The following is a 25815-nucleotide window of genomic DNA, read 5'->3' as shown; positions in this document are numbered from 1 at the left end:
TCCCCTCCCTCCTTCCTCTCGGTGCTGTTCCACTCACTCGCCTGCCCTCCCATCTCCCCGCCCCCTCCGCCTGCCTCCTCTGTGGGATTGTGGGATTCCGAGGTTGCTGCAGCCAGAGAAGCTGCAGAAAACACGGAGCTGGGGGTGAAGGGGAACTTATAAGGGGAACTACCCGGAAGAACCCAAGAACGCAGACAGAGCCACTGGGGTTATCTGACCGGACAGCGAGGTTATGCGGCTTCCTCCACGCTGCGGAGCCTCCCAGAGCCAGGTCACCCACTCTGCCAGCTCAAGTCTGTTGTCATGGAAACCAAACCTTCCAACTTAAGAATTTGGGAGCGACTTTCTAGCGTGGGAGAAAGGGTGGTGTGCAAGGTTGCTGAGATGGAAGCAGGGTTTTGTTACTCAGAGCCAGGCTGTGGAGGGGCGGGGTGCCGGGCGCCTGGGTTCTATTCCAGGCACAGCAGCAGACTGGCAGAGCGCGTGAGCAGCTGTGGTTGGTCCCCTAATTGGTATGTGTGCCTATAAAGCTCTGAGCCAGAAACGCGTGGCCTCTGGGGGACAGGAGGGAGGCGGCAGGCAGCCCATCCCCACACCTTAGGCCATACTGGGGAGGCAGCTGCCCAGGCTCCAGGGCTATTTTAAAGGCTTTTATTTCCAGTTTCAGAGCCTGCCTGAATGGGTTTGTGGTCCTCTCCAGGCCCCTCCCTGTCTACCCTGGGCCTGCTCATTGCTGGTCTGGCTTTTTTGTGCAGGTCATAACACGCTCAGACAAGTATGGCTCCAAGTGGCAATTCTTCTGGAGCATGACCTCGGGCTCCCAAACTGCTGGGCAGGCTCAGGTTTCTACCCCAGGGTAAGCCCCTCTACTCTGGAATGTGGTCTGTGGCCACCAACAGAGCAGAGGGGATGGGAAAGTGGGAGTCAGATGCTTCCCTCAGCAAGAGACACAGGTACTGCCAGGAAACCTTGTGTTACATCTGGGAACATGAAAGGTTACAAGTGAGTTCCAAAAAAGAGCTCCAAGCCAAGTAGCAGCAATGTGGAAGAGTCAGGGAGCTGAACTGGGCGCCCACTCCTTTACTGTGGCCAAACAGCCTTGAGGTGAGCTCTGGTGGGGTAGAAGCAACCATCTCTAGCCCAGTGCCCAAGCAAAGTGTCTGGCACCTTTAGCTTTTTCACAGTGATTTGTCAGGTCAACCAGGGATTTGACGCAGGAAAGACTAGAGGAGCCTGGACTACAGTGAAAAGAAAACAGCTCAGAAATTCACACAGGAAGCTGTACTGCAGTACTGTTTCAATGCTTTATTAACAGTTGGAAACAAAACCAACAAACTGGAGGTGATGACATCCCAGAAGCCTATGAGGCAAGGGAAATAGGTTTGCATTTTGTCCCCCACACCTCTCTCTCTCTCTCTTTTTTTTTTTTTTTTATTATTAAATGCATCTTAGCAAAAGTAGATTAAAAAAGAAAGGGTCAAAGCCCCAGATGTCAGCGAGCAGGGAGGAGGTGACTCACGGGAGCAACAGACGCCCTGCATCAGAGTCCTCCAAGGAATAGGCCAAAGGAGCAGCTCTTGCCCCTTTACACACAAGCGCCAGCAACCACAACCCTCCCTCCTGGCAGTAAGGCCTCACCTATAGTTGCCCCCATGCTTCCTAAGCTCTCTCTTGCTCTAACAACTCTAATTTTGGGCCAAAGCCAAGAATGCCATTCTTTCTTCCTAGCTGGGGATGAAAAGCTGAGAGGGGCACAAGGACGACAAAAGTGTCACCCTAAGCCAGAATATTGCAGCTTCCTGTGGTTGGGGACACCAAACAGTTTGGTGTGCCCTCCCACTTCTCTTTTAAAAGAGAGCTGGGGTACAGTGTATGAAGGCACTCCTGGTGCCCAGTTCCCCAGAATGTCCAGTTAGCATCTGCACATTTGGCTTGATACATTTATACATTTATAAAAACTCTATGGTCTTACAGCTCCCGCTCTCAGGCCTGGTCCAGCTCAACCAGAGAAGGGGTTCCTCCTGTGTTGGATTCCCTGGGAGAGAGGATCTGCCTTGGACTCAAGGGTCCAGAAGGTCCAGGGGCATATTCAGGATTGGGCCTGTGAGGAGAAATCCCAGGAACTCTGGAACCTGCCACCAAAGCTTCTTACATTATGGAGGGGAAAGGGGGAAGGAAGAGTTTTCTTTAAAAAAATTTTTTTTTCATATAAAAATAGATCCATTTGCAAAACAATTTCTCAGCCAGGAGGCTCCACCTCCCATTTCCTTGTAGACAGAGGGTAAGGTGTTGGGATGGTCACAATACAACCCATAGTCCAGATGAGATGCACCAAAGCTCGGGGAAGGCATGAGGAGGGAAGGTGGCTCAGTAGCCTGGGGTTGGTGCAGAGGGTCCACAGAGGCAAGGGCATAAAGCATGGCGGAGGCTGGGGGCAGGTCCCACACTGTCGCTATGCCCTGCCTGCCTGCCCACAGGCTCTGTCTGGCCTGGGCCACAGCACAACAGGGAAAGTGGTCCAGATCCTTTGCTTTGGAGGCCTTTCCCAGGAAGGTGGGGTAAAGGTGGGATTTGCTCCCAGCTTCCTTAGGAGCAGCTCCCAGTGCCACACCACTAATAATAAATAACCACAGCCAGGAGAGGGAAGAGCAGAGACGACAGCAATGAAAGGAGGGATCTGCCCAAAGGTTTACAAGCCCCATGCTGTTCTCAGGGCCAAAGAAACCACAAAAGAAAAGCACAAATCCAGCAAGATTGACCTGGGGGGAAAGCCCATTAGAAAGTCAGGGCTGAGAAAAAGCAGGCTGGGCCTTGTCTGAGATGAGGCCCTCTGAGTAACAGAGAGGAGACAGGGTTAAGGCAGCAAACATGGACCCTGCTTTGGTAATACAACAGCCAGGGCTGGCTAGGTTGGGCTCAGGCCTCCCCCACACTGCCCTTTCCTTCTGGCTTCCAGGCGCTGAAGCTGTATGTGATGTTGAGAGAGCAGCAGGCCAGAGAGAAAGACAGGGTCAGGGTGGTGGGAGTGGCCACCCCAGAGGAATATCCCCTTGAGCCTTTAGGCACATGCTGCAGGGCAGGACAGTCTGCCACTCGGCTGAGGAGCTCCCGCCTCAGTTCCCGCCGTCACAGGACCCACATTAGCTTGCACGGCCAACCAACTCCTTGGCTTCCTCAAGGATTGTGGGGAATGTCTCATTCTTAGACACCTTGGCAGGAACAGCGGCCATGGCATCGTCCTTGGCACACCCGGCCTTCCTGTTGGCTGCAAGAGAAGATGAGAGATTCTCTCCATGGAAGGCCTCATTTCTAATTTCTTTCAAACTCTACAGCAGATAATCAGCCGTAAGCTATGCAGACATGACTATGTTGGCCAGTTCATAGAGGGCTTTACTCTGAAGAAAGAGGGGCAGAGATCCAGCATGTGGAATATATTTTTGGGTGGCAAAGCATGTAAGAGAGTGTGGTGCAGCGGGAAAGCAAGCCTTGCCCCCTTGCTTCCCTGTGTGAAAATAGCACAAAAGTTTGAACACAGCTAGACAGACAGAACTGGGTTGAAGTGTTAGCTATGTGACTTAGGGAGAGATGAAGTACTCAAAGTCTATTTTCTAATAATAGGGATGTTGGAATTAAATAGACTAAAGCTTAGTACATAGTATTATTTTTGTTTTCTCGACAGGTCCCAGGAAACTCCTAGGCCAAAACACTTTTCATTCAGCCCTGGGAGGGTTGTCCCTAGCAGAAGGCAACCTTCCGTAGGTAGTTGGAGAGACTCCTGCAAAGAGGAATAGCAGTCACACATTGGCATCGCACTCCTATGTGTTCCTCCAATAACAGATGCCCACACGCCTTAGCTTTTTCCCACCTCTTCAAAGGTAGCAGCCGTGATACAAATGCCAAGGGTCCTTCAAGGTGTATAGAGTATGTGGGGGTGGGGTGGGGGGAGTGGAGGTAGTAATAAAAGCTCTGTCAGGGAAGCAGCACTGGGATCAAGGATGGACAGGAGAGGACCCCTACAAAGAAATCTCAGCCCATGTGGCTAAGGGATGGTCAAGTTCCAGCTGTCATCCCAGATTGGAAAAGAAGAACCAAATCAATTCACGAGTTTCTGTTCTAACTGCTGGATTTCATCCCCAAGACTCTCATATTCATTTATGGTATCTAGGCTTATGGCCCCAGTATCTGCAGCAGGAAGGCCACTCCTTGAGACCACACCCATCTCATGATGTCTCCTCCTCCCATGCCCCGGAACAGCACAGAGCGACTGTGTATATACAAAGAGCTGTCTGGGATGAAAGAAGCCAGACACGAAAGGCCAGATGTTATGGGTCAGCTTCTATGAAATGTCCAGCACAGAAAAACCCAGAGATAGAAAACAGACTGGTGGTTGCCAGAGGCAAGGGGAGGGGAGAGTCAGAAGTGACTGCTAATGGGTATTATTGTTTTTCTTTTGTGGATGATGAAAACGTTCTGGAATTAGATAGTAGTAATGGTTATACAATCTTGTGAATATTCTAAAACCCCTGAATTATACATTTTTAAATGGTGAATTTTAGGTATGTAAATGATATCTCAATTGGGGGAAAAAAAAAAAAAAAGGACTTCCTGGAGATCTGGGAAAGCTGGAGTGGAGAAAGCAGTACCGGAATGTTTTAGAAGCAGGACCAGATGAAAAAACCAAGCACTCCTAAATGAAGACCAAGACTGGGGCAGTTGCAGGACTGGAACGAAGTGCCTTTTTGGACCAGCAAAAAGCTTTAGGTAGGCAGAAGCCAAACAGGATCAGATAGACTTTTTTTTTTTTTTTTTTTTTTTTTTTTGGATGGACTCTCACTCAGTCGCCCAGGCTGGAGTGCAGCAGCGCAATCATAGCTCACTGTAGCCTCAACCTCCCAGGCTCAAGTGATCCACCCACCTCAGCCTCCCTAGTAGCTGGACTATATAAGCATGTGCCACCACATCTAGCTATTTTTGTATTTTTTGCAGAGATGGGGTCTCTCCATGTTGCCTAGGTTGGTCTTGAACTCCTGGGCTCAAGCAATCCTCCCACCTTGGAACCTAACGTTCTGGGATTACAAGCGTGAGTCACCATAGCCTGCCAAAGCCCAAGTCTTAACCTGGTCTTCTTCCCCTGCAGAGCCATGACTCAGGCTACTGTTTTCATCCCAGGAGAGGCTGCCTGAAGATGAAGCAGAGAACACGCAGCATGCACACAAGGTTACCAATTTAAAGGTCTGCTCCTCCTCCTTTACTTCCCAGGGGCACAAGAGGTTGTCTACCAAGAGGAGAAAGAATAGTGAAGACCCTGACTGAAAGCCACAGGACTTATCTAGTTACAGACCACAGGTATGTGACCGAGACTGTGGGAATTTCACAAACCCACTTACTGGATTATGAACACAAACTACTGCTCCGTGACCGACAAGTGAGGAAAAGGAGCCTATGTGATTTGTGACTATGATGGTCTACATGTGTACATTTCTCATATTGTCCTTACCACCAAAATCTTCCTCAGGCCTCCTGCATTTCCACTCTCTTATGAAGTACTCCCTCTCTAGATCCCATTTCTCATGACCGGAAGGGTAGCAGTTTCAGATCATTTTATTATTTCTTTGAATTCAGTCTCCAGCAGTTGAGAAGACATTGCGACTCTGTGCGTGCGTGTGTGTGTGCGTGTGTGTGTGTAACTCTAGTGGTGTATGTATGTTTAAATAACATCTGACTCCAGACCTTGGGAAAAGGAACACTGGGCCACTTGTCCTGGGCAACACAGGAGAAGGCAGAGTTCCCATGTGGTAGGTCTTAAGCTGCTGCTTTCTGTGGTTTCCTCCTCCAAATTAAAAAGATACCATTTATTCCTAATCAAGTGGTGTCTCTAGACATTTCTGAACTCAAGAAGCTTCTGATGTATTACAAACTTCCTAAGAACCAGGAGCAGACAGTAGGTAGGGAGAAGATCAAAATTTCCCTTTTAAGCCTTGAAAGCCAGTACACCAGGGAGGGTGTGATGTGGCCTAAGCTCAGGGGATGAGAAAGCTCTTGTTGGAACAGGTCTCCCAGCTTTCCACTCAGTCACCATTATGCTCAGCAGGTTGAACAATCAAGAAAAACTGACCTTCCCACACTTCCCCCAACTTACTTGTTATAAGACTATTGAAAAGTAGCCATAGAACCAGATAAATATTTTGACTAGATGGAGTTAATGATCAGGGAGCATCATGAACTCAAAGAGAACAGTCCCACAGGCTGTGTGGGAAAAGGGAACAATCTTGAGATACTGGTGAATGCTCTCTGAGGACAGATTCCTAGAAGTTAAGAGTGGGCTAGGATAAAAACACCAGCAAAATCAACCTATAATGCAAGTGTAGCTAAATTTCAAAAAGGTTAGTGATTTGAAAAAGACCTTTATAAAACATAGGCTAGGAACTATTACTAAAGAGGAAGGAATAAAATAAGCTTCCTTAGGGAAGAGGAAACTAGGACAGATGGGGCAATCATCATCACACTAAATAACTCATTCTTGTCTCAAACTCTCCTAATTATGTTTCTTGTCCTATTTACAAAAGTAGGGGGGAGAATAAGTAGTGGTACAGGAAATATTCTTAGCAACCTTCTCTAGATAGGAGGTGATATGGTTTGAATGTATAACCACTCCAAAACTCATGCTGAAATGTGGCCTACAGTGTTGGAGGTGGGGCCTAATGGGAGGCACTTGGGTCATGGGGTGGATCTCTTATGAGTGGCTTGGTGCCCTCCCCACAGTAAAGAGCTCATACGAGCACTGGTTGTTTTTAAAAGAGCCTGGCATCTCTCTAGCTCCCACTTCCGCCTTGTGATACACCTTCTTCCCCCTTGATTGGAAGCTTCCTGAGGCCTCAACAGCAGATGCTGGCGCCATGCTTTCTATACAGTCTGCAGAACTGTCAGCCAAATAAACCCCTTTTCTTTATAAATTACCCAGTCTCAGGTATTTCTTTATAATAACAAGAAATAGACTAACACAGGTGGTCATGAGAGCACCTTCCTGAAGCAATGTCATCATGTCCAAGACTCTCCTTGCTGGAAAGTATGAAAGAGTATTTCCGGCCCATACTGTGGGTTCACTGCCATCTCCTGTTCAATCATGCAGGCTGAGTGGAAATAGCCCTGGACTTGGGAGTCACAAAAGCGGGCTACAGTGCTGTCATTAGATAGCCACGTAGACCTAGGCAAGACCTTATCTGTTTTTCATTTTTATTTTTTGAGATGGAGTCTCATTCTGTCACCCAGACTGGAGTGCAGTGGTGCAATCTCGGCTCACTGCAAGCTCCACCTCCTGGGTTCATGCCATTCTCCTGCCTCAGCCTCCTGAGCAGCTGGGACTATAGGCGCCTGCCACCACGCCCGGCAAATTTTTTGTATTTTTAGTCAAGACAGAGTTTCACCGTGTTAGCCATCTTATCTGGTTTTAATTCCTTTCCCTATGAGCAGGTTAGATACTAATCACTGGAAGTCTTTAGAGTCTTTCCAACTCTATGATTCTATTAGATGGATGGAGCTTATAGGGAAGCTGGGAAATGGTAGAGGGAAGGAAAGGAAGAGTTGAATTTCTTTCTTCCCTTGGCTTTTATCCCAGTGAGCAAATGACTTGTACACAAGAGGCCACAATTCAGACAAGGAGATAAAGTTGAGTCATTAAAACCACAAGCTGACTCAACCATGGGCCTGAAATAGCAGCTGTAATACAATCACATGGATTCTTCCCCTTGACACTCAAACCATTGTTCTCCCACACCCTGCGGGTCACAGCAGTTTACATGTTGCTTTTAATGAACCAACCCTGATAGTAACTCTCCTCTTCCAACTCCTCAATGAGTCTTTGTATACTGGTCACTCCCCCAGGTCTCCAGAGACCGGAAGAATTTTACATTCCTTTAAATTCTAGGGAAAAAGCTAGTGTCTTTGAATAGGGACAGCTGTCTCTCTGGAAAAAAGGAGGGCTGTAAGGCAGATATGCTCCACAGTGCCTCTGTTTTTTTAGCTCAAAGCAATCAGCCAGGAGGAATAGTCAGAGACAGCCAGGCAAGGGGTGGAACAGCCAAATCCAGTAGCCACACAGAGAAACCTATAGCCAGTGGAACCTTTGTATTTTGAAAATGGGGCTGTCTCAGTCCAGCCTCTCTCTCCTCTTCTCTCAATCCTGTTGTCACTGCACAAAAAAATATTAGAGCTAGAAGGGACTCTGGAGACCATTCATTCTAGTCCAATTCTCATTTTATACCTGAGGAACTGTGTCCCACAAACATTAAGTGACTTGCTTAGGATAACACAGACAGCATCCCAACTAGATATGACTTTAAGAGTTTTGATCCCTACCTACCCTATGTTCTTTGTAGTCTACTCTGATGGCTATCCTCCTGTTTATGTTTAATGTGAGGCCACATCACATCACTTTACATGATGTGAAAGCACCAAGGTCTAAAGAGTTACCGGAATAACTCCAAGATATATTCAAGTGTATTTAGTGAACCCAGAGCCTAGGAAGATAAGCTTATAGGCTAGAGCCACTTAAAATATATGTAATTGTCATTTTACCTACTTTCCAATTTAATATCTCCTAGTATAAGTCTCCTCCTATTCCCTCTGGCATGGGAGAGAGTACTTTGACTAATTCAGGTCCTCTGCTGGAAGGTTAGGTTCCAACAAAATTCCTCCTTCCTCCACCTGTGAGTTCTGATTTTCCGTTTGGAAAGAAGTAAGAATGGGGCTTCCCCAGCAGAGGGAAGCCACTGTTGTCTGGTTACCTGTGTACAGGAAGCATCTGGGATTCTAGTATAGTTCCACAGGAAGATTAGGCTTAAAAGGGAATTCCCCACCAAAAGTCTGATGCAGGCACTTAGCTGACGGGGTCAAAAAAAACCCAGTAAGATGCAATGTATTTTTGTAAGGCTAGAAATGCTTAATGTTAAGGCCACATCACCTTATGTGGTCAGTAGGAAATAATGTTGTAAGAACCTATAAGATGAAATACAGGAGTAAGGGTACCTCTAGCTGTACTCTCCTTGCAAACACCTATCTGTAAGACTAAACACTAGCCCAGAGAGTACTCAGCTCTTCATATCCACTTCTCCTCCCCTTTAGAAAGCCTGTACTCAGAGAATGCCAGAAAATGGATAAGAACTTTGACTCGGGAGCTTTCAGTTTGGGGAACATTCTGAAGTCATACAAGAGAGCCCTCAGAAGGGAGTATCACTCTGGTTATTCAGAGTATAAGTAGAAATGGGCAGTCAGCCATTACAGATGAAACTCACAGTGATGGAAACAGTTGGGCCAGGATACTGAGTTTATATAGGCTAGCATGCTCTAAGGTCCCCCTTTCCAGGCTGTGGCAGGTACTATAGGCCCTACAGATACCACTAATAGCTGAGCACTGGCCAAAGCAAGCTGTGTAACTCCTTCTATTTACAATAATCTCAAAGTAAAACTCACTATCAAATGGTTCTACATAATGCAACAGCCAAGAAATAGGGAATATAGATTTAAGTCCCTCTGAAGTAGAAACCTTTAAATGATGCCTTTTTTGTAATTCCCACTCTTCAAATTAGAAAAGAAGCTATCACTCCTAGCCTCAAAAGACCTTCACTAGACACAATGGTGCAGGTCAATTCCACATGAGGGGCAGCCTTGGCTATACCTTCTTTTGAATTAGTCTCCTGGCCACTTTAAGATTCCCTCAAGGGGAACTTATTCATTAATCTTTTCCCATACTAATACCTGGATCGTTTGTCCTAGCTCTTTTTAGAATCTCTAGCTCAATGTAATCCACTTAGATCTTCCAAAAGATGTGAAAGGAGACTGCAGGGCAGTGATGGGGGAAAGGCAAGGGCAACAGAGGCTAACTGCACTCAAGGAAAAGGTAGTTTTCAGTCATGGCATAATCCTTCAATAGAGATGCTCCTCTATATTTTTCTGTCTGAGAATAATGATGCCTAAACCTCTCTACAAAATTGTATACTTTCTATTATTAGTTCTCTCTATGTATGCCTTCTGCTTGTGAAGTCCAGAGTAAGGACTCTGACTTATTTTTAATTTGAATTTCAATCTATACCTAATATACATTTTGTATTTAGATCAACTTTTGTTCATACACACAAATGCCCACTCAAATCCCTGTGTCCTGCAGCTCAGTTCTTTTGTTCCAAATATCTGCTTCAAGAGTGGGGAGAAATGCGGCATAATCCAATGTAACTGATTTACTGTCAGCCCTTTAAACCTGTTTTCTAAGTCGCTACTCTGTAACATGGGAAGAGGACTAGATAATCCGTTCTGGATGCAGGGACTAAAAAGATGCTTAGAACATCATTATTTGCTCTTCAGCCTCAGACTGGCAGGAGTAGAGAGCCCTCACCCACTTCGACACCCAGGATGAGCTCCACGTGCTTACTTACCTTGACGGGGCCCTCTCTTCCGTCGGAATGCTGCCCCTGACTGCAGGGCTTCTAGAAGACTGTCCATCACACCTGTCTCATCGCCCTCTGTTATAAAGAACAAGATGGAGATGTGAACTCTTCGGCCAGAGCAGCATGGCAAATACCAAGCCCCACACAAAATGCATGGCTATTGCTTGATTTCCCCTCTCTCACAGCAGCTAGCAGCTAAGAAGAGACAAAGAGAGCTCAGCCTTAAGTCTCACAAGTTCATGTTTACTTGTATCTGCTTACAAATGGTTAAAACAAAAGATCTCATTGCCTATTATCCAATGCAAACCTTGGGATATCTTCCCGCAATGCCATCCTCCCCACCCCAATCAGGACTAGCAACAAAATTATAGAACTGCCCAACTCCAAGACCAGGATAAGTAAAGACTACGACTGTGAAATTAGTCAGCAACTATATCACTCCCTCTTTATCCTAAAGTGTTTTGCCTGGTTAGGTCTCAGAGCAGGGCTGAGGAAAGACCACTGATCAAAGAGTACACTTCCCTGAAGTACTGCCTCCAGTGGCTAAGTCTTCCTGATGTCTAAGTCCTCTGCATCTAAGAGGAGCAGCCTGGCTGGAACACAAAGAGTTAATGTAAAATCTTTGTTCTAGCCGGCTCGGTTTCCATGGCAACAGCTTAGGATAGTGAAATCTGAAACTGTGAAATCCCAAAAAGCCCATAGGCTGCCAGTTCCAAGGCTGGGGCTCACTGCTCCCAGCGCCACCTGCTGGCTGAGCATCACCAGTGCAGCTGACCTACATTCCACCCTCATTGACCCAGGTACTGGAAACTGGGCAAGGTCCATTACGCCGCCTGTTGACTGGGTGCAGACCTCATCCCACATGTCAGTGGGACTCCACCTTCCCCCACTGCATCCTAGCCAGTACCTGGGGGCAAACCCTGGAGTCCCAGGGGAAGGTGAAGGATACTTGGTGTGGGCTTTAATAGCATTACAAAGTTGTGGCTTACAACTAAGGGCAAGGAAATTGCTTTCCAGAAAAGCATAAAGAAAAGTCCCTGGTAGCAAGAGGTATCAGAGCAGCCCTTGTGTCCGTGGTCTGTAAAATACTGATTCCTAACAAACTCAGCAGCTCTGTGAACACCTCTTCATTTGCAGAAGGCTCGTGGCCCCTCAGGTTCGGAGGAGGGTGGTATTAGCTCAGTGCTGTGTGAGCAGCGTATGCTGTATATCCGCTGCCCACAGAGAGAGCAGTGGGGGCGAAGGGGTAGGGAATCTGCAGCAGGAAAGAAGCAGAGACAGGAAACAGAGGACCAGTAATTGAAACCATATGTTTCAACAAAGGCATGCTTCTGGTAGTGAAATAGAGATTCTGCTGAAAAAAGAAGAGGGTGACTGGCTCCCTACCCCCTCCAAAAGTTCAATTCATTTACAGTCTAATTGTGTGTACAACTGGGCTAAGGTACTAGGGACACAGTACTTTGTGAAATAGGCAGAAAGGGAAGACACACCACAGTTAAAAGATGGGAGGAGCATCAGGAAAATATTTTAGAGAAAAAACCCCGAAAGATTTAGTGGAGGGAATGAGAACAGGCCAGAAGAACCTTTGGACGGACAGAAGAAAAACAGTATATATCACAGCAATACCACAATCACGGGGGAATGAGAGAGAACACAAGAGCCAGCAAAGGAGAGAAAAGGTAAAAGTTTTACCAGGGCAAGTTGGAATGTGCATTATCTGAACTAGGGTTAAAGTCTGGCATCGGGATCTCGGAGGTAGAAGACTGCCAAAAATCATTTGCCAGGAGGTGAGCTCAGACATGAGACTCTGCCTCTAGACTCTTAGGCAGAGAAGTCTTCCAAACATTCCTATCTCAACCCATCAACCCATCTTCACTCCTCACCTGCATTCATGTCTATGAGTTGCTCTCTCTTCTGCTGCTTCTCTAGCCGCTCCTTCTCTGCCTTCTCCTTGGCTAGTTTTGCTCGCCTCATCTTTTCTTCTGTCTCCCGCCGCTTCTGGTTCTCCTTGACTGCTTGCTGGGGCAAGGAAGGGGAGGAAGGAACACATGGACATTGTACACCTACTACCAGCCAACAGGAACCCGGGGAAAGTGAGAAATGCCCACAAAAGATTCAGTCAGTAAGAATCCCTTGCTCACCAAAAACATATTCCGAAAATTGTGAAGATCCATGAAAAATTCTTCAACAGATAACTTCTTGGGGTCAAAGAGGAAGTAATCGCCCAGCTCCTTATAGAGGGTCTCCATGTTAGAATGCATCATCCGCAGCTTGTTATACTGTTCCTGTGCATCCTTTACAAAGCTGTGCGGCCAAGGAGTAAAGGACCAAGACCAAGAAGCAGACCCACTTCTCTAGCCCAAGGAATTACTGAAAGATGAGTACTGGCATGCAAAGGCATGTTCAATACAGCACTGTTTATAACAGCAAAAACCAAAGCCATGTAGGTAGCCTAAATAGGGGACTAATAAAATGAACTATGGTACACCTATAAAAAAGAAGGTGGCAGTTTAAAAGGGTTTTGTTTTTTTTTCCTGTTTTTGTTTTTTTTGAGACAGAGTCTTGCTCTGTTGCCGGGTTGGAGTGCAGTGGCGCAATCTTGGCTCACTGCAACCTCCGTCTCCCGGGTTCAAGCAATTCTCCTGCCTCAGCCTCCCGAGCAGCTGGAACTACAGGCGCACACCATCACGCCCGGCTAGTTTTTTTGTATTTTTAGTAGGAATGGAGTTTCAACCATGTTGACCAGGATGGTCTCAATCTCTTGACCTAAAAGGGGGTTTTCTATAAATACTATTATGGAAAGATGGCCAAGACATATTATGTGCAAAACACAATACAATGCAGTTTTTGTTTAAAATAAATGTATGAGGTGCAAATCAGAATGAAGTCCAGTGGCAGTGGTTACCTTTGGGGAGGGGAAGGAGAGGGAAGCCTGTGTGAGTGTGTGTAGTGGAGATGGGGCACAGGCAGGGGAGTCGGGAGGACTTTTATCATTGATGGGCATGGTTTGCTTCCACTCCACAACAATGGAATGCTCTCAGGCAACCTGGGCAACAAAGTGAGACCCCGTCTCTAAAGAAAAAAAGGTAAAAAAAAGTTTAGCTGGGCCTGGTGGCACATGCCTGTAGTCCCAGCTACCAAGGAGGCTGAGGGGGTAAGGATCATTTGAATCCAGGAGGTCAAGGCTGCAGTGAGCCGTGATGGCACCACTGCACGCCAGCCTGGGTGACACAGTGAGAGCCTATCTGAAAATACTAACAAATCCAAAAAACTATGTATTTAAAGAAAAAGAGTTTTTTAAGAGAAAAAAAATTGCATATTGCCCTATCTATCCTGTTTTTCCCCCATTATAGGAAGTTTTCTTTCCCTTCGTAGGGAACAACTCCCTCCTTTCAAGAGAGGATATGGTCATTTTTTCAACAAACTTGTCCTTTTCATCTGTGGCAGCTGGGAAATTCTGAACATCACGTTCCACATCAGAAATTTGTTTCTTCATCTGATCTAGGTTCTTTTGCAAGTTTTCAGCAGAAACTAAAAAAAAAAAAAAAAAAAAAAAAAAAGAAAACACATCATAAAAACAGACAGCAAGAGCTTACTAATAATCCCAGCCTCAACACCCCTTAGTGTCACCTTTCAGAGCAGAGCTTCAGTCTATACACACATTCTGGCACTTAATAATTTTAGTTCCTTATGTACTTTAGTTGTGTCACATACTTAAATTTTCATCTTTCCAGTGAGACTATAAATTATTTGATCATTGAACCTCCAGCCTTCACAAGGTATGCGGTACTAGGAACAGAAGAAAGACTTCATTTAATTTAACATGAATCTATGAAATCTCCTGAGATCTTGGTCTCATTTATTTTAGAGAACAGGGTTTGGGAGGAGAGAGATATACATAGAAATATAGAGGCGGGGGCAGAAATCTGTTCCAATTTCCAATGAATGCTGCTTTTTCTTTGTCTAGTTCCAGGACAGTGAGGCCTAATTTTTGTTAATCTAGTCTATGTTTTCTTAATGAAAAGAACTGTTAACCTAGACTAAAAACACCTGCCTTTCTAGCTATTTTTTGGTGTCTGGTGTTTCCTTAGGAAGAGAAGAGTGCTTCCTATTTCTACACATAAAGATCTCTCCTCAGCCTTATGCTCTGCCCTTGTGACTTAGGCACCATGCCTAAATCCTATCTCATTTCCACTTGAAATAGTCTGAACTGAAAACGCTCTCAAATCTAGACTGTCTTATTTCCCTCCCCATGCAGAGACTTTTGGGCTCTAGCTTCATCCCAAACTGCCCCACCTCGGCTGGCTTTCTCCACATGGGCAAGTTCGTCTGGAAACTTGAGGACATCAGGATAGTCATTCTCACACAATTCAGCCAAGAAGTGCAACAACGTCATCTTCTGATCTGTGGACTTGGTGTCTCGAAGCTTAGAGCAAGAGGAGAAACTGTTAAATCCTGACATGTCCAAGATGGCCTCCTGCCAACACTGAACTCATAGAGGCTGCAGCCTTCCTTGTGTTGTCCTGCTCTAACTCTTTGGCTCACCTTACAGAGGAAGCTGATATTGAAGCCAAAAGCACCGGCATTTCTGGAGCCAGCATTCATGTAATTTCCAACAAGCAAGGTAATCTCTAGGAGACTGGAAAAGCTCTCACTCTTACGTAACTCCTCACATGCAGCAGTGACAGACACAATCTCTGGCTTGATATTCTCCACTTGCTCGCTGAATTGTAGCTTGAAGAGAATGGCATTGAGGCGAGGCCGCAGTCGGGGCACAGTGCCCATCTAGTAGAGAACACAAGCAGTTCCATTACAGTGAAAAGAGAGTGAAGTCAGAAAAAGATACAGGCTTGAGCCTCCTATGGGAGGATCAGAGCTCCAGAGCAGGGAGAAGAGATTAAGACAGGTTCAAAAACAGACAAGCAGCAAGGAGCATATGCCCAGGCTGCTCTCTAGAGGGGAAGGGAATATAGGAGGCGGAGAACTGCTTACTGCCACAGGCCTCACTCACCACCACGCCAAACTGCTCTGACTCAGCCAGGTCATCATATTCATCCTTCAGTTCAGAAAGCATTTTTAACTGCTCTGGCTCTGGCATTTGCTTAATGAGGTTCTGAAAGAGGGAAGAGACATCTCAGCTGGAGGGGGATTCCCTGACAACTCAAGCCTAAACAACTTTTACTCTGTTGTCAATCCCACACTCTGCTCAAGGACCACACAGAAGGAAACATACGGTGGGAGATGAGAGGCAGCTACTGAGATGGTGGGACTTTGCAAAATATACCAGAAGTAACCTGACCAGCAGAGAAAAGGGAGTTTCTCAAAGCTAGCACTCATAAGTCAGCAATGCTAGAGGAGGATCCTCTTCATCTACACAGAGATGAGGCCAGTACCCAGCGACACAGAAGAGCCTGCTCCAGCAGAACCACCTTGCTTCTTACCTGGATCATAGACTCAGTCAGAACAGCTTCATTCACCTCCAGGATGACATTCTTAATCTCTTGATAGGGCATGCGGAAGGAACCCAAAAAGATGGCTGCCAGAAAATGAGATATTAAGACATGTTCTTCTCGGTCTGTTCTCCCTTCCAACCCATCCTGCAAACCTATGCTGGATAATCTTCCTAACACGGCTCTTTTAGGCCAGGCACAGTGGCTCATGCCTGTAATCCTAGCACTTTGGGAGGCCAAGGTGGGCGGATCGCTTGAGCCCCCGAGTTTGAGACCAGCCTAGGCAACATGGGGAAATCTTATCTCTACAAAAAATACAAAAGCTAGCCAGGCATGATGGTGTGCACCTGTAGTCCCAGCTGCTCAGCAGGCTGAGGTGGGAGGATCACCTGAGCCCAGGAGGTCAAGGTTGCAATGAGCTGTGACTGCACTACTGCACTCCAGCCTGAGCAACAGAGCGAGACCCGTCTCAAAAAAGTCTGTACACATCAAAGACTTTCACCCCACTCTACTTTAGTTTCCCACTCTCAGGACTTGATCCTCAAAGCTGCCTTTACCTTAAACTGCCATATCCTATTCCCTAACAAACACATCCTGTTTTTTCAAGTCTCCCTTTCTAATCTCTCATTTGACTCTTCAGCCTTATCAGTACCTGTCTTTCCAGTCTCCTGACTGTTGTTTTCACTGATATATCAGTTCCACTCTGCCTTTCCTATTTCATTAGGAGTCTCTAAACCATCAGTTCATTTGCTCTCTATTATGACTCCCATTAGTATTACCACTCCTACTATTACCATTCTCTTGCTTCCTTCTCAGTCTTCCATTTCATTTTTCTACTCTGACACCTGGGCTGATGCAGACTGCAGTCTATGAATTTGCAGTAGCACCAATGATAACGGGGGCATCCGTGCTGTTAGCAATTCTCTTCATGTGTCCCTATTCCACTTTCTCCTACCCTTCTTGGCAGGTCCTCCAACATATTCCCACTTTCCCCACTGCCCCACCACTTCCCCATTTGTTCCAGAAAGACTCTGCTTCTCTTCACTGAGAAAAATCGAAGCCACTGGTCAAATTACTTGCTCAACTTTCTCTTATCCCACTTAAAAATGAAGCACTAGGGCTCTTGGTTAGAGCCAGACTAGAATAGACTCAGATAAGCCTTTTGGAATCGCCTAGAAGAAAACTATACCAACACTTTTGTAAGCTTATAGGCAGCATGTGTTCATATACGTATTTACGTCTAAGTATATATACTCCCGTGTGCTCATCCTTTCCTCATGTAGCAACAGAAAAGGCAGCCCCATAGACCTTTCCCTTCAGCATATATGCATAATCAAGTTTTTTTATCTTACTCAATGTTCCACTCTAAATTACCAGTTTATCTTTCTTTCACTTTATAGCAATCTAAAATAGCCTATTCTCTCTCACTTCCACGACTCTAATTTATTCCATCACCACAAAGCCAATGAAAAGATGGCAGCCACTGAGAGAATATACTTTAGGTAAGACACCATCCTGCTACCTCTCACATCCACCTCCCCAAAAAGATAATCTGTTCTTGCTGAATTTTTCTATTTCAGTAAATGGTACCACTTTCCACAGAGTGACCTAAACCTCAAATCACCTTCTCCTTTATCGCAAGTCAATTACTAAATTCCATTAATTTTACCTTTTTTTTTTTTTTTTTTTGGAGACAGCATCTCACTCTGTTGCCCAGGCTACAGTGTAGTAATGCAATCATAGCTCACAGCAGCCTCGACCTCCCAGGCTCAAGCAATCCTCCTCCCACCTCAGTTTCCCAAGTGGCTGGGACTATAGGCATATGGTACCACATCTGGCTAGTTTTTTATTTTATTTTATTTTAATTTATTTCTTGAGATGGAGTCTCACTCTGTTGCCCAGACTGGAGTGCAATGGTGTGGTGTCGACTCACTGCAACCTCCGCCTCCCGGGTTCGAGCGATTCTCCTGCCTCAGCCCCATGACTAGCTGGGATTACAGGCATGCTCCACCATGCCCAGCTAATTTTTCTATTTTTAGCAGAGACAGGGTTTTGCCATGTTGACCAGGCTGGTCTCGAACCCCTGACCTCAAGTGATCCACCTGCCTTGGCCTCCCAAAGTGCTGGGATTACAGCCATGAGCCACTGCATCTAGCCTAATTCTACTGTCTTAATATCCTCTCCCTCTCTTATTTTCATCACCTTAGTTTCAGGCCCTGATCACATCTCACCTAGTTTAAAACAATGACATAACTCATCTCTCTGCCTATCGTCCTTAGCAATCCAGCCTCAAAATCACTGCCAAAGCAGCCTTCCTAAAAATTACACAGGATAATCTCACTCACTTTCCTGATTAAACTTTACTCAGTTGTATTCAACTACTTGCAGTTCCTGAACTGCATAATGTTATCTCATGCTCTCATACATGCTGATCCCTCTCCTGAAAAGAGCCAACCTTCCTGCCTTCACTTTTATTTATTTTTATTTTTTGAGACAGGGTCTTACTCTGTTGCCCAGGCTGCAGTGCAGTGGTGCAATCACAGCTCATTGCAACCTCAAATTCCTGGGCTCAAGCAATCCTTCTGCCTTAGCCTCCTGAGTAGTTGGGACTACTGGTACACGCCACTGTGCTCAGCTAATATTTTATGTTTTGTAGAGACAGGGGTCTTGCTTTGTTTCCCAGGCTGGTCTTGAACTCTTGGTCTCAAGCAATCTTCCCACCTCAGCTTCCTGCTGGGATTACAGGAATAAGCCACCATGCCCAGCCTCCTTAATTCCTTAACTGTTCTTTCAACTCAGTTAAAGTAGTAACCTCCTTTAGAATATCTTCTGGGATTTGCCCTGCCAACACTGCCCTCACTTGATTTAGATCCCTCCCTTCCTAGTACTCTCATAAACATTCTAGCATACCTCCATCATAGCATTTATCAATCTGTGCTGTTATCATCTGCCTTTCTGTCTTTACCAAATACATGACTCATGAAGACAGGGACTATTGTCTTATTCAGCTTTGTATCGTTAGCATATGAGACTGCTGAATCACTAAATTCCATCTTCTAGACCATCCTACCCTATACTACTCTCAATTTTCTTTTCTTAAATTCTGTATCCCATATCAATATCATGCCACTAGAAATCATAATGTACTACACCATTGTCCTTCTTGTATCATTTTTTAAAACAATTACTCATGTCTTATGTTCCTAGAGATACTCTTGGGAAGAGGAACTGACACTACTTTAGTCTCCATAAGACTTCACCACAGACACTATTTAGTAACAGCTGTTGACAATAATTTAAGATTATATAGTCAAGAATAATGTGACAGTTTACTGGTCTTATTGTATCACTGACTTTACTTATGGTATGTGTACTTACTGGCTGTGTGATCTGGACACTGCACATCATTTAAACTTTGTTTTTTTCATTTGGAAAAACAGCCAATAACTGCATCACAAGACTGTGAGTGGGTTTTATGGAACAAACCCTTTCATCTCTGGAACACACGCCTAGTATGTGGCTAATAGAGCCTACAACATAGCAGACCTTGAAATATTTGTCAAATAAATAAAGTCTACATTTCTCGGTATGAAGTAGGTAGATGAATAATTGAAATGAACAAAAATTTAACATTTGTCCTGATCATCAAGTAAGTACTACCTATATCAACTTTGCAGAGGAATTTCTTATTTGAAATTTTACTACCAAACAGTTATGAGTATAGGTGGAAACTTCAGAACAGAAACCTTCTCTGGAGTTACTGATCCTACTTTGAGAAGTACTAAATTTACCTTAGTTATTTTAAATCACAAAGTAATTTTAAATTTAATTGAAGCCAAGCTAGTACCTTTACTTATTAGAAAGTGAAAGCTGGGCATGGTGGCTTACATCTGTAATCCCAACATATTGTGAGGCTGAGGTGGGCAGATCACTTGAGGCCAGGAGCTCGAGACCAGCCTGGGCAACATAGTGAGACCCCTTCTCTATTTATTTAATAAAAAAGCAAAAGTGGAAAAGAGGAAATGCATAGTGGCTAGACCATCTGTGGTAGACTTTCTGTGAATGCAATGGACATAGTAAGGACTTTTAAATAAGAAAGTCAGAGGCTCGGCTGGGCGGATCACCTGAGCCCAAGAGTTTGAGACCAGCCTGAGCAACATGGCAAAATCCTGTCTCTAGAAAAAATTAGCTGGGCGTGGTGGTGCACACCTATAGTCCTAGCTACTTGGGAGGCTGGGGTGGAAGAATCAACTGAGCCCAGGAAGCTGAGGTGGCAGGGAGCTGTGATCGCATTATTGCACTCCAGCATGGGCAACAGAGTGAGACTCTGTCTCAGAAAGAAAAAAAAAAGGCTCAAATCCCAGACCTCCTTCTTACTAGCTTTATGACTAGGCAAATTCCTGAAAGTCTTAAGTTGTTTCCTTGACATAAATCTGGATACTTAAAAATCTTGCAGTGCTACTGAAGAAATTAAACATGAGACTGAAAATTCACTGTGCAATGCTTGCCATATAGCAGGAATTAAACAAATTAAATTTCCGTATCAAGGGACCATAGATTCTAGAGAATTAAAAGTTATTAAAAGAACTCCTTCACATTTCGAATAGTTGGGATCAAGAGATACTCACAGAGATTCTGGGCTGTCTTTGAATCCAACACCTTTAACTCTTTTACTTTTTTCTTTTGCACAGATTTCTTTTCTTCTCCACCTTCTTGATCCTTCTTGGCTAGCAGGGAAAAGATCAGAAAACCATGATTAAGGGTAAGCCACCTCTGTGCTTTACTAAACAACTACTGTCCAGTGTGAAATGGCCCCTCACTTCCTCTCTATTATAATGGTCTCTCTATTGTATTCCTTCAAAACTAACCTCCTCTTCAACCAACCACCCTCCTATTACTGAACCTCCCCCAACTCTAATAAATATCTCATTTTCATTTCTTCAATATGTATCAGTAACGCTTTCCTACCTACATCCTAAGTACTTGCAGGGATCAGCAAGCTTCCTGTAAAGGACCAGACAGTATTTTAGGCTTTGCAGGCCATATGGTCTGTCTCAATTTTTCAACTCTGCCACTGTAGCATGAAAGTAGGCACAGACGATACATAAATGAATGGGCATGGCTGTGTTCCATTAAAACTTGATTCACAAGAACAGTTGGTTAGCATTCGTTCAGTAGTTCCCTTCCACCATGTTATCCTTCCTTTTGTGCCTATTTAAAAATACAACTTATCTTTCAAGCTCCATCTTTTTTTTCCTGAGACAGTGTCTCACTGTGTCACCCAGGTTGGAGTGCAGTGGCACAATCATGGCTCACTTGCAGCCTTGACCTCCTGGGCTCAGATAATTCTACCACTTCAGTCTGCCAAGGAGCTGGAACTACAGGTGCAGGCCACCACGCCCAGCTGATTTTTGTGTTTTTTTTTTTTTTGTGGAGATGGGGTTTCACCATGTTGCCCAGGCTGGCCTCAAACTCCTGGGATCAAGCAATCTGCCTGCCTCAGCCTCCCCAATTGCTGGGATTACAGGCATGAGCCACTGTTGCCCCACCTTAAGCTCCATCTGGAACATGACTTTCCCTAAAAAAATTCTGTTTTCTCAACTGCCTATGATTGAGGTAAAATACACTTCTTCCCTCTACGTTCTTTTCAGACTATCCAAAGCCATCATATTCCTCCCTTCTCGTGAAATGTTCCCTGATAAATGATGCTTGCTCTCTGCTTTGGTAAACTAATTTTCATGGTATTTGTCATCTGTATCTCATTGAACAATTAATTACTCAATGTTTTGTGACATTTCATACGTATTATCTTGATCTTTTTAAAGTCTCTGTTATTTAATAAGTGTGGATATTTCTCATCCCACCTAGATTGTGAACTTCAAGGGCATGGGCAAAACAGTATTTCATTTTATCACTCCCTTAATGGCTCTCATGATAGCAACATTCTCTAAAAAATGGTTGATGCTGGCTATCCAAGGAGGGTTGAGCAATACACAGAAAAAAAAGTGACAACTCTGGACAGATATAATTGTAAAATACTTCATCCTATAGCGTAACTTGGTATCAAATTTTCAGAAAGTCATATGGGAATATCCCTGAAAGGAGAGTCAAGAATCTGACAAAGCTAGCTGCCTCTGAGCAGAGGAATGGGGTGTTTGAACACAACAGTGGGATAATACTTTTGAACATAACCTTTTTATACCATTTGAATTTTAAACCATATGGAAAGTATTACCTGGTGCAAATAAACAAGAATTAAAACAAAAAAGTTATATACAAAAGGTGCAAAGAGCTATAAAACACATTCACTCGTGGCTGGGCGCAGTGGCTCACACCTGTAATCCTGGCACTTTGGGAGGCTGAGGTGGGCAGATCACTTGAGCTCAGGAGTTTGAGACCAACCTGACCAACATGGCAAAACCCTGTCTCCACAAAAAAAAATTCAAAACTTAGCCAGGCATGGTGGCGTGCACCTGTAGTCCCTGCTACTCAGAAGACTGATGTGGGAAAATCACCTGAGCCCAGGAGGTTGATGCTGCAGTGAGCTGTAATGGTATCACTGCACTCCAGCCTGGGTGACAGAGTGAGACACTGTCTCAAAAAAATTCACTGTTTTGGAGCTCAGTAGTCCCAGTTTGAGGAAGAAAAATACTAAATCCACAAAGATTAATTATTTCAATAAATATCTATTGAGTACCTACATGTGCCAGGCTCCATTCTAGGCAATGGAAATAAAAGAAGTGAACAAAATAGAGAAAGATTCCTGCCTTCATGGAACTTACGTTCTAACAAAAAGAAATAAACTAGATCAATTAATAGATAAAATAATATGCTATATTATCATAGCTGCTATGAAAAGAAAAACAGGGAAAAGGATGGGGGATTTGATGGTGGCGGGGGGGCAGGTTACAATTTTAGAGGGATGGTCAGGGAAGATCTCACTGTAAGTGACATCTAAGTAAAGACCTCTTAGAAAGTGAGGGAGCAAGGCACATAAATATCCAGGGGAAAGGGGCAAAAGCATTCCAGGCAGAGGCAATAACAAATGCAAAGGCCTGAGATAGAGCATGTTGGATGTGTTGCTGAAGGAGGAGCAAAAATGTCACTAAGGCTAAAAGTAGATGGAAAGAGGGGAAGAGCGGGAGATGAAGTGAGATAAGTAAAGACAGATCACATTAAAAAAAAAAAAGGCCTGGCATGGTGACTCATGCCTATACTCTGAGCACTTTAGGAGGCCGAAGTGGGAGGGTCACTTGAGTCCAGGTGTTTGAGACTAGCCTGGGCAACACAGTGAGACCCTATCTCCTTAAAAAAAAAAAAATTTAGCTGGGCGTGGTGGCACACCCCTGTATTGCCAGCTACTTAGGAGGCTGAAGTAGGAGGATCACTTGAGCCCAGGAGGTTGAGGCTGCAGTGAGTCATGACTGTGCCACTGCACTCCAGCCTGAATAACAGAGAGAGTCCCCAGTCTCCAAAAAAAAAAAAAAAATATATATATATATATACACACACACACACACACATACACATATAAAATGAAAATTATGGTCAGATAAAAATGGAGACATAACATATCCAGATTATATCACAAAAACTTAGAAGCAAGGAAGGGGAAAACAGTATCTCATTTTACATAGGAAAAGTGAAAAAATATACACACATTTATTATTGATGTTGAGAAACAGAAAACCATACTCATTTTTTTTCTACTTGTAGTGAGAAAAATAAAAAGTATAGATAGAAGAAAGAAAGGGATGAAAATGTCATTTTTGTGAAAGATATGACTATATATAGCAATTCAAGACAACCCAAGGAAGAACTACAAGAATTAATCATTCAGTAAGGTTGACAGATAAAAGACAAGCATATACACTTCCAGTTCCATCAAAATGGAGTAGCTTCATGTAGAGGAAATACTTAAGACAGTTATATTTAAAAAGTGAGGAGGGCAAAGAGACTTAAATGGAAAAAAAAGTTTCTACACTTCACCGAACTTGGTAAAACACTGGGATAGGTTATATATTAGACTGGGATAGGTTATATACATATATTGTAATACCTACAACATCTAAGAAAACTATACAAAGCAATATACTCAAACACTGTAAATAAATCAAAATAGAATCTTTGTTTTTGAGGGGTTTTGAGAAAGGGTCTCACTTGGTCACCCAGGCTGGAGTGCAGTGGCTCAGTCGTGGTTCATTGCAACCTCAACCTCCTGAGCTCAAGCAATCCTCCCATCTCAGCTTCCCAGGTAGTTGAGGCTACAGGCATGAGCCACCACACCTGGCTAACTTTCCTTTTTTTTTTGAGACACAGTCTCGCTTTGTCACCCAGGCTGGAGTGCGGTGGCGCTACCTCGGCTCACTGCAAACTCCACCTCCCGGGTTCATGCCATTCTCCTGCCTCAGCCTCCCAAGTAGCTGGGATTATAGGCACCTGCCACCACGCCCGGCTAATTTTTTGTATTTTTAGTAGAGATGGGGTTTCACCATGTTAGCCAGGATGGTCTCGATCTCCTGACCTCGTGATCCGCCCACCTCAGCCTCTCAAAGTGCTGGGATTACAGGCGTGAGCCACTGCGCTCGGCACCTTTTTTTGTTTTTTTTAAGGCAGAGTCTCACTCTGTAGCCCCGGCTAGAGTGCAGTGGCATAATCTCGGCTCACCGCAACCGCCGCCTCCCGGGTTCAGGTGATTTCCCTGCCTCAGTCTCCCAAATAGCTGGGATTACAGGCACCTGCCACCACGCCTGGCTAATTTTTTGTATTTTTAGTAGAGATGGGGTTTCACCGTGTTAGCCAGGATGGTCTTGATCTCCTGACCTCATGATGCCCTCACCTCAGCCTCCCAAAGTGCTGGGATTACAGGCGTGAGTCACTGTGCCTGGCACTTTTTTTTTTTTTTTTTTTTTTTTTAAAGGCAGAGTCTCACTCTGTAGCCCCAGCTGGAGTGCAGTGGCACAATCTCGGCTCACCGCAACCTCTGCCTCCCAGGGTCAGGTGATTTCCTTGCCTCAGCGTCCCAAGTAACTCGGATTACAGGCACCCACCACCATGCCCGGCTCATTTTTGTATTTTTAGTAGAGACGGGGTTTCACCATGTTGGCCAGGCTGGTCTAGAACTCCTGACTTCAGGTGATCTACCTGCCTCAGCCTCCCAAAGTGCTGGGATTACAGGCATGAGCCACTGTGCCCAGCCTCCCTGGCTAACATTTATATTTCTTGTAGAGACACAGTTTTGCCACATTGCCCAGGCTGATCTCGAACTCCTAGGCTCAAGCAATCCACCAACCTCAGCCTCCCCAAGTGCTGGGATTACAGGTGAACCACCACACCCAGTCAATAGTTTTTCATTAAAGATTTTTGCTACCATATTCATAAAAAATATTGCTCTATAGTTTTTTCTTATGATGTCATTGTCTGATTTTGCCATCAGGGTAACACTAGCCTCATAAAATGAGATGTGGGCCAGGCGTGGTGGCTCATGCCTGTAATCACAGCACTTAGGGAGGCTGACGCAGGCAGATCACTTGAGGCCAGGAGTTTGAGACTAGCCTGACCAACATAGTGAAACTCTGTCTCTACTAAAAATATAAAAAAATTAGCTGGGATGGTGGCGCACACCTGTAATGCCAGCTACTTGGGAGGCTGAGGCATGAGAATCATTTAAACCCAGGAGGCGGAGGTTGCAGTGAGTGGAGATTGCCCCACTGCATTCCAGCCTGGGCAACAGAGCAAGACACTGTGTCCCCCTCCAAAAACAAACAAACAAAAAAACTGTTGTGAAATATTCTATTTCTTGGAAGAGTTTGCAAAGAATTAGTGTTAATTGTATTAATTCTTCATTAAATGTTAAGTGAAGATATCTGGGCCTTTTCTTTTTGGGTAGTTTTTGACTAATGATTCAATCTCCTCACGTTACAGAT

General features: G+C 44.7%; 1 protein-coding gene across 2 annotated transcripts in view; it reads right to left on the bottom strand.

Moving 5' to 3' along the window:
• Positions 1-1290: 1290 nt before the first annotated feature.
• DIAPH1 (diaphanous related formin 1) overlaps positions 1291-25815 on the bottom strand; it is a 105306-nt gene continuing 80781 nt past the window's right edge. For both annotated transcript variants that reach the window (XM_073010619.1, XM_073010618.1), the window contains 10 exons: positions 20518-20616; positions 15881-15975; positions 15451-15552; positions 14985-15224; positions 14736-14865; positions 13847-13970; positions 12581-12746; positions 12323-12458; positions 10428-10514; positions 1291-3265 (listed from right to left, as the gene is read on the bottom strand). In XM_073010619.1, the coding sequence (XP_072866720.1) occupies positions 3141-3265; positions 10428-10514; positions 12323-12458; positions 12581-12746; positions 13847-13970; positions 14736-14865; positions 14985-15224; positions 15451-15552; positions 15881-15975; positions 20518-20616 (1304 nt within the window). In that variant the 3' untranslated portion in view covers positions 1291-3140. The remainder of the gene's footprint in view (positions 3266-10427; positions 10515-12322; positions 12459-12580; positions 12747-13846; positions 13971-14735; positions 14866-14984; positions 15225-15450; positions 15553-15880; positions 15976-20517; positions 20617-25815) is intronic.

The sequence above is a fragment of the Chlorocebus sabaeus genome, chromosome 23 (assembly GCF_047675955.1).
Source record: "Chlorocebus sabaeus isolate Y175 chromosome 23, mChlSab1.0.hap1, whole genome shotgun sequence".
In the NCBI taxonomy this organism is placed as follows: Eukaryota; Metazoa; Chordata; class Mammalia; order Primates; family Cercopithecidae; genus Chlorocebus; species Chlorocebus sabaeus.
Note: the sequence above shows the minus strand (reverse complement) of the source record. Positions and strands in the feature narration are given on the sequence as shown.